Here is a 16,337-nt window from a genome sequence, read left to right as displayed (position 1 = left end):
TGTGTATTGCGGGATGGGATTGTATTGCCGGGGATGGGATTGGGTTAGGGCGGGGTAGGCGGGGTAGGTTCCCACGGTGGATCGCGGGCCGTGCCGAGGAGGGGAGACTTGCCGAGATTTCCAGCCAGAGGAGACGTCCATCTCATCGCAACCCACACCACGATGAACAGCCTCGCCAAGCGCGCCGCCGCCGTGCCCCGCGCGGCAGCAGCCTACGCACACGCCTCGGCGTCCATGTCGACCAACGCGGCCGCGCCCGAAGCCGCCACCCCGCGGCGGCGGCGCGCCGCCGTCGACGACGGGACCGTCGACCTCGTCGCGCCGTGAGTCTCCCCTCCCCGCGAAGCTGACCCCAGCCCCGACCCGCGCTCCAATATCCGCCCGGTGGTGTACGTCTCGTCCCGGCGCCGGCGGCCAAGCAACTCGCCGTACTCTGCCGTCGAGTTTCCCGTGACCTCCACGCCGCGCGCAGACGAGCTCGAGCTCGCGTACACTATGCACCGGGAGCGCGTGGACGTGACCAACCACCGGTTCTGGGTGCGTCTATGCTGGCGCCGATGGCCTTCACGCGCGCTGACACGACGCCCAGGCGACGACGAATGCCGACTTTGACGCGCAGCGCGCGGCGCGGCTCGCCGCCCTGCCGCCCGCGGCTGACCCCCCCACCGCTGCCGACGAGGCCGCGCGCGAGGCCGTCCTCGCCCAGTTTTACCGCGACTGGCAGGTCGGCAACCGCGACCGCATGGACAAGTGGGTCGCGGCGTGGTGGGCCGATATTTGGACAGACATCAAGCTCCAGGCAAAGGTGTATGTCGCGCGGGCGTTGCGGAGATGAGCCCGGGGATGAGGCAACGCAACGAAGGAGATAGCCTTGAGGGGACGTCGCATCAACGACGCTCGACGCCCCGAGCCACCGCCACCTTGTACTTTAATACCACCCCATGACAGTCCCACCTCACAGCCCATCTCGCAGACTCGCATCCCATCACTCATTCGTATCTGTATAACCCCGAGCGTGCACACAAGCAGGCCGCGTCTTGACAAGAGTCCAAACCACCACACTCTACTCTCCCATGAACAGACGGATAACAAGGTAGAAGACGGCGCCAACAAAACGGAAGAAGGCCAGGCCGGCGACAGTGCTGATGGTGTTAGCGCTGGCGAGCCACGGGTGTCTTACTAGAGCATGACTCCCATGTACGTAGTAGCGAGATTCGTGTTGGTACCACTGAGATGGTTAGTCGGCCCACGCGAGTGCAACGTACAGAATGACACCAGCCAGGAGCGCATTGGTCATCGTCCAAGCCAGCAGGACCTGCAGTAAGAGTTAGAGTCTGCCAGCGTCGCCATGACCCGCCACCCACGTTGGTGCGGAAGTTCTTGTAGTAGTCCTCCTGCTTTTGGTCGGCCGATCTGCCACTGTTCTCCGGTGGAGGCTTGGAAGCCAGGATGGCCAGTTCTTCCTGGTACGTGGCGTTGATGTCCTTTTGCTCGACCGGAACCTCGACGACCACCTCGTTGCCGCCCTCAGACTTGACCACACCCAGGTCCTCGGACGCCTTGTCCGATCCCTTGGTACCCCACGACTAGTAGTGTCAGTGGCTGTCACCCTCACAAGGCAGCCAACTCACGACATCGTGCACGTTGCAGAACGCGTACACGTTGAGCACATTGACGTACGAGGCGGCAAGCAAAAGGTACTGGACAAACGACGTAACTGATGGTCAGAAGGTTCGCACATGTAGGACCTACTCAGATGCCAGGGGTCCAACGAGATGATCGAAGAAATGATGTACAAGCCGTAGGTTGCCGCCAAAGAGATGACAATGTTGACAAAGATCTTGGACTGGAAGATGGCACTTGGGTTCTTGAGGCCACCATCTCTCTGGACTCCCTCGACTCCCTTGATGGCGAGGAACACTGGCGGTGAGCTGGGTCAAGACAAGTGACTAACCTGCACAGAAGATCATGTAGACGGTTATCAGAGCAAAGCCGATCATGGCTAGGGTGTAACCCCACTTCGATCTACGTTGATTAGAATGGCACCGTTCCTGGCCACCTACCCTTGAGGCCTGTTACCAAGAGAGAGGATGAAGCACAACATCAGAAGCGCAATGTAGGCATAGTGGAGAGGCGTGTTGATGATGTGGAACACCTTGCCAAACTCGTCCATCGAGTTGGTCAGAACAACAAAGGCGATGTAGAAGTTGCCGAGAGCAAACCACGCGAAAATGTTGCTGATGATCTCTGTAACGAGTCAGCAGGGTCGCAATGCCAAACGTACGGTAGATCAACTCGATGTGGAGAATGAACTTGCGACCAAAGTTGTGGGACGAGCGATAAATGTAACCAAAGTGGACAATCGAGTGGATAGCAGCGAAGAACGAACCGTTGAGCCATCTGGGTGTCAGCTAGTGGACCATACGGCTAGCTCACCGTCGACGCTGCGACACCAGCTCCGGGACGGCGTCGGGAACGTCGGTTGTGGCGTACGACGACTTGACGTAGTGGAGAAGCCACTTGCTGCCACGCTTGCTAACAAGCTCCCAGCAGAGAATACGGTCTAAGGTCAGCAAAAGCCCGAGCACAAACGCACCTTCAGCCAGGTACATGTTGGCCTTGAAGATACCGGCGCCCGCGCCGTGCATCGTCTCGCCGTAGAAGTACTTCTCCAGAGGGCCTTGGCCACGCTCATCGTTCTGCAGGGCGATGTAGCGGTACGCGGAGAAGGCACCGGGTCTGTGTTGTTAGCACTCGCCGGCGCACAGCACATACAGGACGGTAATGTAGCCAAACACCGACTCGAGCGGCTTGTCCAGAATGTTGGACATCTTGTACTCGAAGTTCTGGGCAGCAACGAGAGGGTTGATCAAGTTGATTCCCATCGTGCCCTTGAGGGCAACGATTTCGCCACAAGCACCACCGACCGAAGAGTTGATGTCAAAGGCCTTCCACAGGTGGTAGATCGACTTGGGACCGGGCTGGGTTCCAACATCGAGAAGAACGCAAACGCTGAGGTCAGCGGGAGCCACGCATTGCAACCTACTTGGGGCGAAGGCAGTCACCGAACGCGTTGAAGAACCAGCGGTGGCTGTTAATCTTCTTCTGGTTCTTCTCCTTGAGACAGAAGATGAGCTGAATCGGCACAGTGTTGTTGCCGCCTGGACCGATCTTTCCACTCGAGCTAATCGAGACTGAGGTCAGCCATGCCGGCAAGCTCGCACTCACGCTGCGTAGTGTACTCGTAGAGGTGGGCAGTCTGTGGTGAGCGGACGTGACTGCGCGTGGGCACTTACCACCGGCTTGCCATTGACCATGTTCTTACCGACACCGTCCTGGTACACGCCAAGGGCAGCGAGGACGGACCTGGTGCGCGGGTTGATCTTGGCACGACCGTCCGAGACAATGCACACGACGACCTGACATTAGCTGTGGAACAGCCACGGGCTCACCTTCTTCCAGCCGTCCTGGCCCCATGTCTTACTACGCGAACGGCTGCACAGGTGTGCGACGTTCTGCATGATGCCTCTCATGGTGCGGCAGAACAGCACGTCGTCCTCGTTGTACATGGTCACGACCTGTGGCATTAGCTTGCTAACGCGACCTCAGCTTACGATAAACAGCTCTGTCTGGCGAGGAGGGTCGTAGAGACGCTGGCGGAGCGTGTACTTGTCCTCGACAAAGTCGTTGGGGTCGCAAGTGACAGCCGTGTAGCGCATCTTTGTGAACTCGTTGCCCTCCTTGATCTGGCTCTGGTCCAGAAGGAGCGAGGGGACCTCCACATCGAGGACGAGGTGGCCGCGGAAGAGCCTGGGGAGTGTGTCAACACACGAGTATGACGCGGGGCGGTGCAGACTCACTGGACCTTCTTCTGCGTGCGGTTACGACGGAGAACACGGTTGGGAACAGGACCATAGTGGTGATTGGCGCCGGGCTCGTCGTTGTACGGGCGAGACTGGCTCGGAGGCTGGTTGAAGCGAGTCCCGGGATCGAAGCGGAGGCCCATGTCGCCATGGCCGGCACCGCCTGGCGCCGCGCCATTGTCGGTTAACTGATAAGGGCGCGGCGAGGGAGTAGCATGCCCAGCGAGACGGGGGTCGGGGTAGGCGTGACCCAAGAGCGGCTGCGCGTCTCCATAGTCGTCGTCGGCCGGTCCATAGCCCTGGGGCTGCTGGCGAGGGGGGTATGAGAGGTCGGTGTGCGAGCCGCCCATCGGGGGTGGCGACGTCAGACGGGGGTCGCCGAGGTTGTAGGGCGAGTCCATTCTCTGCAACGGGATGTTGGGTTGGTTGTTGTGAACGTTGCTCGAGTGATAGCTCTGAGCGGTCGAGGGTCTGTACTGGGGGTCCGTGGTGGGCGGGCGCGGCGGGGCGGGAGGTGCCCACGGCTGGTTGTCTGCCGGGTGGTTGAATGGGTTGCTGGCGATCCTCTGATGGCTCGAGCTGTGTGGAATGGGCGGCGGCTGGGGCGGCGGGAAGCCAGGCTGTCCGTCATAAGGACCTTGGGGAGGCGGCGGGGGCGGTACTGGAGTCGTCGAGTACGGGTTGTCACGACGGGGCTGGCTGCCAGGTGGCGGCTGGTAAATGTCGCCTGGCTGCATCTTGTCGAGCAGTCGTCGTTGGACTCAAGGCGGCTGGGGCTAGGAAGAAGACGAAAAGGAAGAAGAGATCCTCGCGGGGTTTTGCGAGATCTTGGGTGCAGAGGCCGCCGCGCGAACAAAGGACGAATCGAATCTGGCTGGCTGGTGTGAGGAGAGGATGTCGGTCCCCTGTTTATCCAATGGCTAATGACGACAGGCGCGTCGGGCTCACTGCCGCTGTGTGTCACGTCGGGCGTCGGGCGTGCGGCGTTGGGCGTCGGGGCGCGGTCGCGGCGCGGTGCACAGCAGTGGGTGGGCTTGCAACAGATGGACAGTCGCGAGGTGGGTGGGTGGGTGATGGCGCGGCGCTGTGCAGTGCGTCGTCGGTGTAGTGTAGGTACGTGCAGGCGCGTGTCTGTCGTGTTTGTCGAGCAAGCGGGGGCCAATGTGTAAAAGGAAGCAAGCCACGTCCAAGTTGAGTGACTACTTGCTACTGGCAACAATGACAGCCGTGAGGTGGGTGCAGTAGCCAGCTGCTCGGTCGCTCGAGCCGCCAGCAGTGCAAAGGTGGAGGCACGGCAGCCAGGGAGGGAGCAAGCAAGGAGCGCGGCGCCGAGCCAGCGAGCGAGCGAGTGAATGACCCCCAGGGGGGAACGCGCGAGGTGGCGGCGTGGCACGCGCCGCGGCAAGCGCGCTTTGACTTTTGGCCGGCAACCACTCCCCCTTCCGCTCCTCCGCCCCCCCTCCCTTCCCCCGGCGTCGCCGCCGCCGCCGCCTGCCCGTCTGCCCGTCTGCCCGATCTCCCTCGCGTCTCCTGCATTGCGTAGCAAAATCGCACCAGTCTCCCGCTGTCGCACTGTCGCACTGCTGCGCTCCGCTGCGCTGACGACGTGCCTCCAGGGTGGAGGGGACCCGCACAGGCGCACAGGCTTGGCTGGAATGCAATACACGACGTCAGGTACGCCAGCACCGCACAAATCGGCCAGTCACCACTCTCACAGACAACAGCACAGCTACGGACGGCTACAATCTCAATATAGCACAGCATCCAACATGACTCTGTGCACTGCTTCGCGACATTACCCCACCCACGATCAATGCATGCGTTGCTATGCTCTGCTCTGCTCTGCCACACCGCTCTACTTGTCCTTCTTCTTGAAAAAGCCTGCAAGGCTGCTCTGGCCCAATGGCGCGGCCTTCTTTGGACCCGTTGAGCGCGCAGGCGGTGGCCGAGCCGGCGCCGCCGGTTTTGCCGGCGCACTCGCGCGTGCCGGCGCTGCTGGCGTCTCCTTCTTGACCTTGGACGACGACGACGACGACTTGGTTGCCTTGGAAACAGGCTCCGTATCCGTGTCAGAGCCAGAGTATGACTCGTCGGTGAAGTAGTCCTTGGTCACTGGGCGGTCAGCATAGCATTCTAACAGGCACAACTCACCCATGTAGCCCTTGTCATCCATCTCAACCTTTGACTTCTTGACCTGTCGCCTCTTTCGTGCCGTGCCCTTGGGCTTTGGCACACTGCTGGACGCGGCGGTCGGCTTCGGTGCTGAAATCACCTCAAAGTCGTCAAAGTCGTCGACGTCCATAGTCATCATGGCCTCCATGGCCGCCTGGTCTTCAGCCCGGACCATGGACGACGTTGGCTCCAGCGATGGCTTGGTTGATTGAGCAGGTTTCGGCGGGGACTTTGACGTGGAGGAAGAGACTTCTGGCTCATCTTCATCATCCGAGGTGATGATTCGCCTCTTGTTCTTTGTCGTGCGAGGCTGAGGCGGCTAGAATTCGTCAGAATAGACAAGAGACAACACCCACCTTGGCCTGGACCTCCTTGGCCTCCTTCTCAGTGGGCGACTCTTTCCTGGAAAAGAAGCCCTGCTTCGCCTCCTTCTTGCTCTCCTTCGCATCCTTCTTGACATCCTTGGCTTCAGGCTTGACTTGAGCCTTGACTTCAGCCTTCTTGGCGATCAAGTCGAGACCGCCATCACGCATTCGCTTCGGTCCGGTCGCGACCAGAGAGACTCCCGAGATTGTCCCGTACGTCGACGCGTCAATGTAACTGGAGTGCGTGCGGAGGCTGGCTGAGGCAGCGAGGTAAAGGGCAGGGTCCTGTAGCTTGGTCAGCCACAAGTGATGCGGTGGGCACACCTTTAACGGGGCTGGAGCCAACGAGTAGATGTGGACGCTGAGCTGGTCGCCGCTGAAGAGCTTCTTCTTGTCTGCAGGTGTTAGTGAAGACCTGCAACTCGACTCACCTTCCAGGCCATCCTGGTTGACCATAACAACGCCCCACCTTGGGACGACGTCGTCCAAGGCGTCATCGCCGTCGACCTTGATCGATTCCTCGGCACCTGCCAGCGCCTCAAAGTCTTCCTCATTCTGCTCTTCCTCCTCCTCGGCCTCCGAGTTCCACTCGTCTTCGCTCATCTCGTCCATGTGCACGACGCGAATCTTTTGCGTGGCCGAGAGATGGGCGAGCGACTGTGTTGCAGAAGGCGACGCTGCCCGCGTCAAAGTCGTCTGGGCAAGGGCTGATGTGGCCAGCAGGGGGCCGGACAGGAGGTAGGTTGGGATCACATCGGGGTGGGTGGACAAGTAGTGCAGCAGGAGGCTGGGGGGCATTGTCAGTCAACACAGGCACTCGACTCACTTCTTGGCCAAATGCACATGGCAGCCAAGCTCCCGCGCAACATCACGGAACGTCACCTGTGGTGTTAGCGGCGAGGAAGGCGCGCACAAGCTGACGGAACTCACGACCTTCTGGTCAGACTCCAGTGCTTGCGTGAGATGCCTCTCTGCAGTCTTGAACTCTTGTGAATCGGCCATCGTGCGCATGCACTGGAAAAGTCGATGTGTGAATGAGAGTGATGTGGTGCGCGACGAAATGGCCAAAGCAACAATGCAACTTGACCGACGCGTTCAACATGACGCGACTGGTTCCGTCACGTGACTGATTTCTGCCTCGCGCCCTTCTGCTCGTCGCTCATGGCTCGACGTCGTCGCTCATGGCTCACACCTCAACACAAACAAGCCCGCTCAGATAAAACAGCTTCATCTCTCTTTCACTTGACATCTATACAGATGCCAACTATCTAGCTCCTACATCTACTCGGTGTGGAGGGCAGGGGCGGTGGTGCCCTTCGAGAGGCCCTTGGCGCCGGCGTAGATGGCCTTGTCGCCGAGCTCCTCCTCGATACGGAGAAGCTGGTTGTACTCTGAGGTGGTGTTAGGGTGTACAGCAGGGCAGAGCTGCAAGGCTACTCACTGGCAACACGCTCCGAGCGGCAGGGAGCACCGGTCTTGATCTCACTGGGGACAGTCAGCATCGGGGGGCAGGATTAGAACCAAGGCGACCTACCCAGTGCGGAGACCAACGGCAAGGTCGGCAATGAAGGTCGACTCGGTCTCGCCCGAACGGTGCGAGGTCATGACACCCCAGCCAGCCGACTGCGAGAGCTGAACGCTGCAGAGTTAGAATAGCCATGGCGAGCCACTTACGCCTGGATCGACTCGGAGATGGTGCCGATCTGGTTGATCTTGAGGAGGAGAGCGTTGCAAGCCTTCTTCTCAATGGCAGTCTTGATGCGGAGGGGGTTGGTGACGAGGAGGTCGTCGCCAACAATCTGGATCTTGGCGGTGGTCATGTAGTGAGCCCAGGCGTCGAAGTCGTCCTCGTGGAAGGGGTCCTCGATCGAGCAGATGTCGTACTTCTCAGAGTACTGGTGGTAGAGGTCGGCGAGCTCGGCACCCGAGAGCCACTTGGACGAGTCCGAGTTGGGGTTCTTGAAGTCAAGGTCGTACTTGCCGTCCTTGAAGAACTCGGACGAGGCGACGTCAAGGCCGATCTGGACCTTGCCGGTGTAGCCGGCGGCCTCGATGGCAGCGGTAAGGAGGTCAAGCGACTCCTCGGCGCCCGAAACGTTGGGGGCGAAGCCACCCTCGTCACCGACGTTGACGGCGTCAATGCCGTACTTCTTGACAATGACCTTCTTGAGGGCGTGGTAGGTCTCCGAGCCCATCTTGAGGGCCTCGGTGAACGACGCAGCGCCCGTGGGGAGGAGCATGAACTCCTGGAAGGCAAGGGCGTTGCCGGCGTGCGAGCCACCGTTGATGACGTTGAAGGCAGGGGTGGGGAGGATGAAGGGCTCCTGGACGCCGGCAAGCTGGGCAATGTAGGCGTAGAGGGGGAGGCCCTTGTCGGCAGCACCGGCCTCGGTGACGGCCATCGAGACACCAAGGATGGCGTTGGCGCCGAGCTTGCCCTTGTTGGGGGTGCCGTCAGTCTTGATGAGGAGGTCGTCGATCTCCTTCTGCGAGGTGACGGGGAGCTTGGACTCGATGAGGGCGGGGCCGAGAACCTCGTTCACGTTCTTGACGGCATTGAGCACGCCCTTGCCAACGTAGTCCTTGCCGCCGTCACGGAGCTCGACGGCCTCGTGGGCACCGGTCGAGGCACCCGAGGGGACCTCGGCGCGGAAGCGGCCTGTGTTGTTAGGGTACGGTACGGTACGGCTGTGCGTCACAGCACTCACCCTTCTCGGTCCAGAGGTCGACCTCGACGGTAGGGTTGCGTACGATCGTCAATCACGATCAAGCAAGCGGCAGGTAGCAAGAAGAAGCGGGCGAGGAATGGGGCGGAGGGAAGGCGTCAATGTCAGCATAGGAAGCATGTACGAGGAAGGCGAGCTGGAGGCACGGTCCCCGAGGGGGGTCGAGCACTCGGCCTCCAGCTAGACGGAGCAATACTCATCTCGCGAGTCAAAGATCTAAGACAGTGTCAGCTGTGAGTCAAGCACGTTGGTTGCTGGGCGGGCTGCTATGACGCCATTCCACCACCCACGAGGGGGGGGGAAGGTGGTGGATCGAGTCGTCAAGCATTGCAGAGCCCTTGGGTGTAGCGTAGCGAGTGCACGAACCTGGCGAGCGTGGACCTTGGTGACAACAGACATTGTTGGTTGTTTTTGGATTTGGTGTTTGGGTGAAGAGGAGGATGAGAGAGAGAGAGAAGATTGTGGAAAGTCGAGTTGGATTATGGGGGCAGGATGCGTTGGGGGAGGGGAGGGCAAGTGGGTGACAGGGGCGAAAGTCAGCCAGGCAGGTGGGTGGGTGACGCTGGCTGCTGGCTGTGGGTGAGCCGGTTGCAGCATGCCCGCCAGCCGCCAGCGCGACATGGTGGTGCGGCAGCGGGTGGGAAAGGGGCGTGGCCTCTGATTGACGGCCCTCCGCCGGCGCGTGCAATGACAGGGAGGCGCGACGCCGTGCGGCAATGGCACAGGGTAACACAACCCTTAGTAGTGATAACATATTGACACGTATTAGTTTTTGATAGAGAAGCGGGGGCCCCGTGCGGCCGTATCGGAGGGTTGCATTGTGGTTGGCGGATTGCTCCGAGCAACAGGGATGAGCAGACAGATGTCAGGAAGTCCGTAGACGACGGTCCAATGGAATCAGTCGGCGACGGCAAGTCAGAGATATCCTGCTGCCCGGCCTGGCCCCGACATCGGTGGTCTCCCAACGTCCGAGTCGTTCTTGACAACAGTGAGCCAGTCGCCACAAGAAACGGCTCCTCGACTCTCTGGCCGAGGCCAGCTTGGCACCAGACAGCCGACTGCCACCCTTGAGGAGGAGCGAGTCACCTTGCTTCTTCGCCTTGCCTACTCACAGTGGACAGAGAGAGCGCTGTCAGAGGCGGACCAACATTAGCCTCAACTGGTCAGAGGTCTGTCTGGTCTGCAAACTGCAAGGCTCCGCAAGTCTGGTCTGCAAACTGCAAGGCTCCGCAAGGCGGCAGTGGCCATTTGTGCCAAGCAAAGTCGCACGTGAATCGTCACTCACCCAAGCAGTCGCAAACGTGTGGCGGCAGCATTCGTGGCAAACGCCGCCTGCTTATACCCACGGAGTGGAGGGGTTCGGCAAGCACGAGAAGCACGAGCAGCAGCACTGCTGCATCCGTAAACAAGCTTCCAAGTGTAAACAAGCTTCCAGTCACCTGGGAGCTTCCGACGCTGAAATCGACGGGGGTCTGGTCCCATGACTTGCCAACGCGTGCTTCCGACCGGCAACCGCCGCTTGGCGATCTTGAAACGAGCCGTGTAGCGTAGCATATGGTCACCTCACGCGAGCACGAGATAGGAAGCAATTGAGTACGAGAACGGCGAGATTGCATGTGCACGGTGAGGATGACGCAAGCTGGTCGTCCTCTCTTCCTTCGCTAGCTGGCCTGTCTGCCTCCGACGGCTTTCCCCTTGTCAGTCACGTCGTCGCCAGGCAACTGCCGTGCCGATCCGCACCCGACAGGCAAGACAGACAAGGCAGGCAGGGAGGCGCGTGGCCGGCCGGCCCCCCGGCGACCATAATAGCGCAGGGGTGCGAGGGGAGACGAGTTGCTTGTGTTCGTTTTGCTGTTTTACCACTCTACTAGCGTAAGGGAAGAGCGTAGGTTTGCACTCGGAGAAGCCGAGGAAGACGCGCGTCAACCAGTCGTAAAAGTGGTCTTGTGACCACCATCAGCCACTCAAATGACTCCATATGGTGCATGGTGCGACAACTTGGCATGTCGGATGCGAACTGGCCGTATCAACCCAGGAACGACGAGGGTCATTGACATGCGCCACGAATGCCGAGGCGTCGCTGGTGGTAAGCCTGGCCCCTTGGCACGACGGGCAGACTTTACGAACATGACGGGTTCGCTGCCGACCAAGGCCCGCGGACTACGATTTTGACCGCCGCCGCCCCCGCCTGCATCATTCCAAACCATGTCAAACCATGTCGTTGTTGTTGCATACGCAGGTGACATACGGCCGTACAGCCGAATGCTATTTGTTTTGTCGCCAAGGAATGTGTGGGCGAATAAGGGGAGGTTATGTAAATGAGGAATGTGCAGCCGAGTGGCGACGGTGAGTTGCCTCTGGTGTGATCCCAACTTGTGCGAGACGAGGAATGCTTGGGAATGGGTTAGCGCCCGCACGCAGGGCTGCGCGTCCAACCGGTCTGGAAGATTCAAGATTAGGTCGGTCGGTCAGGTAGGTAGGTAGACGGGTAGAGGACGCCGTCGCCAACCCTGCCTCTGCTGGCCGCGTCGGCCGCCACTGGACTGGAACGAGAGGGCTTCGCCGGGCGGGGGACGAGGCCCACAGGAACTTAGTTGTAAAGCCCGCACCACCACCACCATGCTTTCGGGGGGTGGGTTGCATCGGGAGGAAAGGGGGTGTAGCCGGGCAGCGCGGCCACGGCAACGGGGCGAGGGCCAAAGGTGCGAATCCGTTTGTCGTTTGTCGGGATGAAGCTCAAGAGTCGGGCCGCCCATGTCGGTACATGCATCTGCGTGCTCCTGAGAGCTCTGAGGGAGATTGGATGGCCAGAGCAGGGCGAGAGAGAGAGTCTGATTGAGCTTAACATGAGCCACAGAGGAGCATCTACTCCTGCAGGGCGAGGAAGAGGAAAGAGCGCCGAGGGTTAACGGCGCAGGGACGTGCCAAGTGGGTGGTCATGGTCCAGGGCCGAGAGCGCCGCCGCGCGCCGCTCGCCTGCGCCTTCGCCGCTCTTGCTGGTCCGCTCGTTCGGTCGCCGCCGAGCTGCCGACCTGCCGACGTTGCCTGGGTGGGTGTGGGTGTCTGGGTTTCTGGCTTTCTGGCCGCCGAAATCTGGATATCAGAGGAGCGGCGTGTCTTGTGTCTCTGTTGGCTTTAAACACATTCCACACCAAACCCGCCGCCGCCGCCGCCGCCCCACTCAATTCTTCACTTAAATCAATCCCAATCCTCCCTCTTGCTCGCTTCCTCGTTTCAACTCCCCCCCGCTTACTCGCTTGTACACACACACACACACACAAAGGCCCAAAACACACGAGCTATCTCCTCTTGACCAGCAACTCCCATCACACCTTGAACACTTGCCCGACTCTTCGTGCTCCCCAGCTCTAGGCACGTTCGCACTCTCACCCTCTCCACCACCACTACCACCACCACCTTCCTCACCACCTTGGCTGCTCGGCACGTGTTCAAGACTCGCCCAATCGACGAATGAGCTCCACCATACCCAAGCCAAAGCCGCCTCGTATAGGCAGTCCCACCCCCCCCTTCCACTCCCACGCCCCGTCGCTCCTACCCCTGCCCAGAGCCCTTCGCCAGAACAGGTCATTCGCCCAGCTCGCCCGCCTTATCGGCCTCACTTCCGACGCCAAGGGTCCCTCTGATAGCGATAGTGAAGACGGCGACGAGAGCGACACCGGCAACGCTCGCGATGGCCCAGCCGACGACGACGATGGCGACGAAACCCACAGTGACGTAGATGAAGGCTCGCTGATGTGGGACGCACAGGTAAGCCTACAAGCCCTCTCTCTCTCATGCTCACTCTCCAGACCGCCCTTATCGCACATCAGCCTTCCCTCGCAGCCAAGTACTACGCAACTGCGGCACTCCCGCCCTACTCTTCGCCCACTGCGTGTCTCGCCCTCGGCAATCTCCTTGTCCGCGGATCAAGCTTGGCCCAACCCGACCCCGAGCCCTCCCCCGTCCAGAGCCGCAAGTCGTCCATCGATGAAGCCACGACTTCCCCGACAACGTCCTGGTTCACTTCCCTCTTCCGTAGCACATCTCCCCCGCCCATCTCTCCCACAAGCGAGCGGCCTACAATGACCAGACTCGTCTCGCAAGGCTGGGGTATCCCGACCGATGGCAAACGCGCGGTGCGCGATGTAGAAGGCTCGGGCAAGGCTGGGGGTTGGCTTGTCCTCGGGCTTGGGTGGGTCATTGAGAGCGAGCGACACATTGGTGCCCGACCGGAGCCCAAGGTAAAGAATCACGATGACACCGACGACGAAGACGACGTTCTCGTTGTCGACTTCAAGGGCAAGCGCCGCGCTCCACCTCCGGACACCGAGACTCTTCCTCCCTCAAGCCATTCTTCCACCGCAGCGGATTCCTTTGTCATTCACACACCGCACGGAGATGACGATGCTAGCCCCTCCAAGAAGATCAAGCTTCTTGTAAGTGCTGCGCTGAGGTCGTTTTGCTAACAGCTGCAGTACGAACTGTTGCTTCCCCTCCTCCACCTCTACCGGCACGGGCACATTCAGCGCCACGACCCGGTCGCCTTGCCTCCCATCACGCCCTCTCAACTCCCCTGGGCACTGAAGCCGCATGGCGACAGTCAGAAGGGCCGGAACGCATGGCATCTGGGACGAGCGGTGACTGAGAAGTTGCTCGAGCTGCCGCTCCTCAAGTACTCTTCTGGTCTCAGCAAGGAGACTCTCATGAAGCGCGACGCAGTCCTCCTCATGGCCCACTACATTGTAAGCGCATCCAGACAGCTAATGGCTAACCCACAGCGTGGTTTGACTTCATCCCCCCTTTCAGCCGAGCAACACTTCAAGGCAGTCATCCGGCAGGGACCGAGCGGGATGGAGGTCGCAGACGATCTGATTCGCCAGGCCTACCGCCGCCTCAACATCGTCTTGAAGACGACGGGCGGTACCCCCATTTCGCAAGCCGAGTTGGATGCGTACCCGTTCCCACTGGAAGGCGCTTCTCCCCAGATCAAGCACAGGCGTAAAAAGTCGGAGACGTCAATCTTCTCCTTTGCCGACAGCACAATCCATTCATCGAGAATGCTGCTCACCCCTTGCAAGTCATCCGCGTCACTTGCATCTCTGTCGCGCGAAGCTCCGGTCATCGACCACGCTCTCGACACGCCTAGAGCCCTCTCCTCCCTCCGCCAGGTTCAGCGCTCGCATGACCGTGTCGTCCTTTCCCAAGCTCGAAAGTCAAGTAGCAACGGTGCATGGTGGCCATCCCTGAACCAATGGTCCATGTCGCCCCCGTCTGCCAACGTCTCGCCTCCTTCCCCGGTGTCCGAAGCATCGCCGGTCGTGCGGGCCACGGAGAGCATCAAGGTGCCGCGTCCCCTGGATCTTAGCAGAGCAAAGGAAGCTGGCAGCTCCAAGCCACTGCGCGCTGTGGCCTCTTCCCCTCAGCTTGGTGCGCACCGAATGGCCTCGCCGCCGTCTATGCGCAGGCTGCCTTTCGAGCCTGAACAGCAAGTTGCATCCATCGACCCAGAGCTTGCCGCCTTGGAGCTCGCAAGCGCCTTGACCAAGCATGTCACCTGCAGCGTCTGCAATGCGTCTGGTGTCAACTTCCCCAACTGCCGCAAGTGTGGGCTTACTTTCTGCTCGCGCAAGTGTCGTATCGACGAAAAGGGCGCCGGCAACGGCAAGCGGTGAGTGGTGACCTTTTCCTCGTCCGATATCAAGCTGACCCTCTCAGTCACATCTGTGGCGCATGGGAGTCACGCAGACTCCTCACAGTGCCCGAGTCGCCCAGTCACCCACGCCATGATATGTCGTCGGAACAGGCCGCGCCCTCGGTTTCCGTTCACTAGAAAAATGTCTGTTACCACAACACACACACAGGCCTGCCGCAACTGCAGGTCGACCTGGACTAGGCGCTGGCGCTTCCAACTGGGAGCCCCCGGGCCTCCCAGGTTAGCCTTGCCGTCTTGCCCACAAGTCACTGTCTCCATACCTCAATATCGCTCTCCTGAGCGCACCACCGCTCTCGCGAGCACATCGGTCTTTGTTGTACTATATCCATACAGAGGAGCCCCTTCAACCGAGCCCTTTTTTAGGGTTTGAGCAAAATGCAAATAGTCAGTTGTTATCGTCGTGTGAATCGGGTGCAGATTATACGTTGTTGATGGCGCGTCATATCGGCTGATAGGGCGGGGAGATAGCCCGTCGAGAGGGAGGATGATTTGGGTGAGTCACTGATGCGTTGTAGTTGATCATCGTGGACGTGCATGTGAAACTCGTCGTACGCCATCTCTGCATTTGTCTGCACAGACGTCGTCACAAGTGATTCCTGTGCCTCGTCTAGATGTGGATGGGGCTGGACAGCCAAGGTTCGCGCGCCGACTTGCGGCATGTCCCGAGAATCAGTCCACCGCCACTTCACACACACCCCAGAATGGTTCGTGTTCGTGGCCCGACCCTAGCAACTTATCCGTAGCCCAACCCCAGCACCACTGGGTGCCCTTCAACCGACAGTCTTATTCAGTGCTGGCCTGACGATATGTTCAGTCAGGCTTCGAGAGTCTCCTCGTAGGAGCCTGCGATCTTCACTGCAAACAGCCGTCAGCACCGCTGTCAGCACTTGACCAATGCGCAAAGACAGCTCTAGACATTGAAGTTCAATCGCACTCCCTGCGAGCAACCATCCCCTTCTGCCCAGAAAACACTGCACTGGAACCTGCTGTCACGGCAGCCTCGAACCGGTGACAACCATTGTCTTTGTGGTTCGATGGTGTGGGAAGTGGTTGCATGTGTGACATCGCGAGGCTCGAAGTGCGAAGGCAGGTGGTCGAGGGGTGGTCAACAAGGTCTACACAAACTGAGGCAATCCCAGCGATTCAATACTTCAAGGAGAGTGAGAGACGGAAACTCGTTCCAACCGCGTTCAATACGACTCGTACCCCCAAGGGGTCCACGAAGAGGGGATGGCGACCAGTCTAAGCAACGCGACGAGTCAACGACGCAACGTGGGGCGCTCGCTTGAGCTGGCTACATAATACCCCCAAATACCTCTGCCATGCAATTGTAAAGAACACACAACGTGTTGAATCGCGAGGGTACGATGGATTGTTCTCCCCAGGCTCCCTGGAGCTGGATGTGAGTGTTGGTGGCGAGTCCGCCAAGTGATTGCCACTTGGGGCCCCGCAACATTCGACAAAGTCTGAGATAGTGCTGCGAGCTGCGCCGCGTCGC

General features: G+C 60.0%; 5 protein-coding genes across 5 annotated transcripts; 2 read left to right on the top strand and 3 right to left on the bottom strand.

Annotated features, from left to right (window-relative positions):
• Positions 1-162: 162 nt before the first annotated feature.
• On the top strand, positions 163-835 carry NBP35_2 (cytosolic Fe-S cluster assembly factor nbp35; the record flags this gene model as incomplete). Its single annotated transcript, XM_069357226.1, has 3 exons — positions 163-323; positions 357-537; positions 590-835. 3 exons carry the CDS (start codon positions 163-165, stop codon positions 833-835), a joined length of 588 nt encoding a protein of 195 aa, XP_069205163.1.
• A 228-nt stretch (positions 836-1,063) lies between these two features.
• CHS8 (Chitin synthase, class 8) lies at positions 1,064-4,600 on the bottom strand (the record flags this gene model as incomplete). Its single annotated transcript, XM_069357225.1, has 18 exons — positions 1,064-1,142; positions 1,181-1,228; positions 1,266-1,315; positions 1,365-1,586; positions 1,632-1,717; positions 1,753-1,920; positions 1,955-2,025; positions 2,064-2,247; positions 2,285-2,400; positions 2,437-2,563; positions 2,597-2,739; positions 2,776-3,012; positions 3,047-3,194; positions 3,229-3,259; positions 3,297-3,419; positions 3,453-3,578; positions 3,615-3,810; positions 3,861-4,600. The coding sequence occupies 18 exons, from the start codon at positions 4,598-4,600 to the stop codon at positions 1,064-1,066; spliced, it is 2,895 nt and encodes a 964-aa protein (XP_069205162.1).
• A 1,118-nt stretch (positions 4,601-5,718) lies between these two features.
• On the bottom strand, positions 5,719-7,402 carry Q8F55_008842 (uncharacterized protein; the record flags this gene model as incomplete). The annotated part of the gene is made up of 7 exons (XM_069357224.1): positions 5,719-5,975; positions 6,015-6,354; positions 6,392-6,685; positions 6,725-6,795; positions 6,832-7,187; positions 7,227-7,282; positions 7,331-7,402. 7 exons carry the CDS (start codon positions 7,400-7,402, stop codon positions 5,719-5,721), a joined length of 1,446 nt encoding a protein of 481 aa, XP_069205161.1.
• Positions 7,403-7,681: 279 nt separating this feature from the next.
• Positions 7,682-9,525, bottom strand: ENO1 (phosphopyruvate hydratase; the record flags this gene model as incomplete). Its single annotated transcript, XM_069357223.1, has 6 exons — positions 7,682-7,791; positions 7,842-7,885; positions 7,935-8,039; positions 8,075-9,059; positions 9,109-9,130; positions 9,493-9,525. The coding sequence occupies 6 exons, from the start codon at positions 9,523-9,525 to the stop codon at positions 7,682-7,684; spliced, it is 1,299 nt and encodes a 432-aa protein (XP_069205160.1).
• A 3,354-nt stretch (positions 9,526-12,879) lies between these two features.
• Positions 12,880-14,956, top strand: URA7_2 (CTP synthase ura7; the record flags this gene model as incomplete). The annotated part of the gene is made up of 5 exons (XM_069357222.1): positions 12,880-12,894; positions 12,936-13,562; positions 13,602-13,868; positions 13,905-14,794; positions 14,842-14,956. The coding sequence occupies 5 exons, from the start codon at positions 12,880-12,882 to the stop codon at positions 14,954-14,956; spliced, it is 1,914 nt and encodes a 637-aa protein (XP_069205159.1).
• Between the last annotated feature and the right edge of the window lie 1,381 nt (positions 14,957-16,337).

The sequence above is a fragment of the Vanrija albida genome, assembly GCF_041260175.1.
Source record: "Vanrija albida strain AlHP1 chromosome Unknown contig_7, whole genome shotgun sequence".
NCBI classification, from domain to species: domain Eukaryota; kingdom Fungi; phylum Basidiomycota; class Tremellomycetes; order Trichosporonales; family Trichosporonaceae; genus Vanrija; species Vanrija albida.
This window is presented reverse-complemented; position numbering and strand designations above follow the sequence as displayed.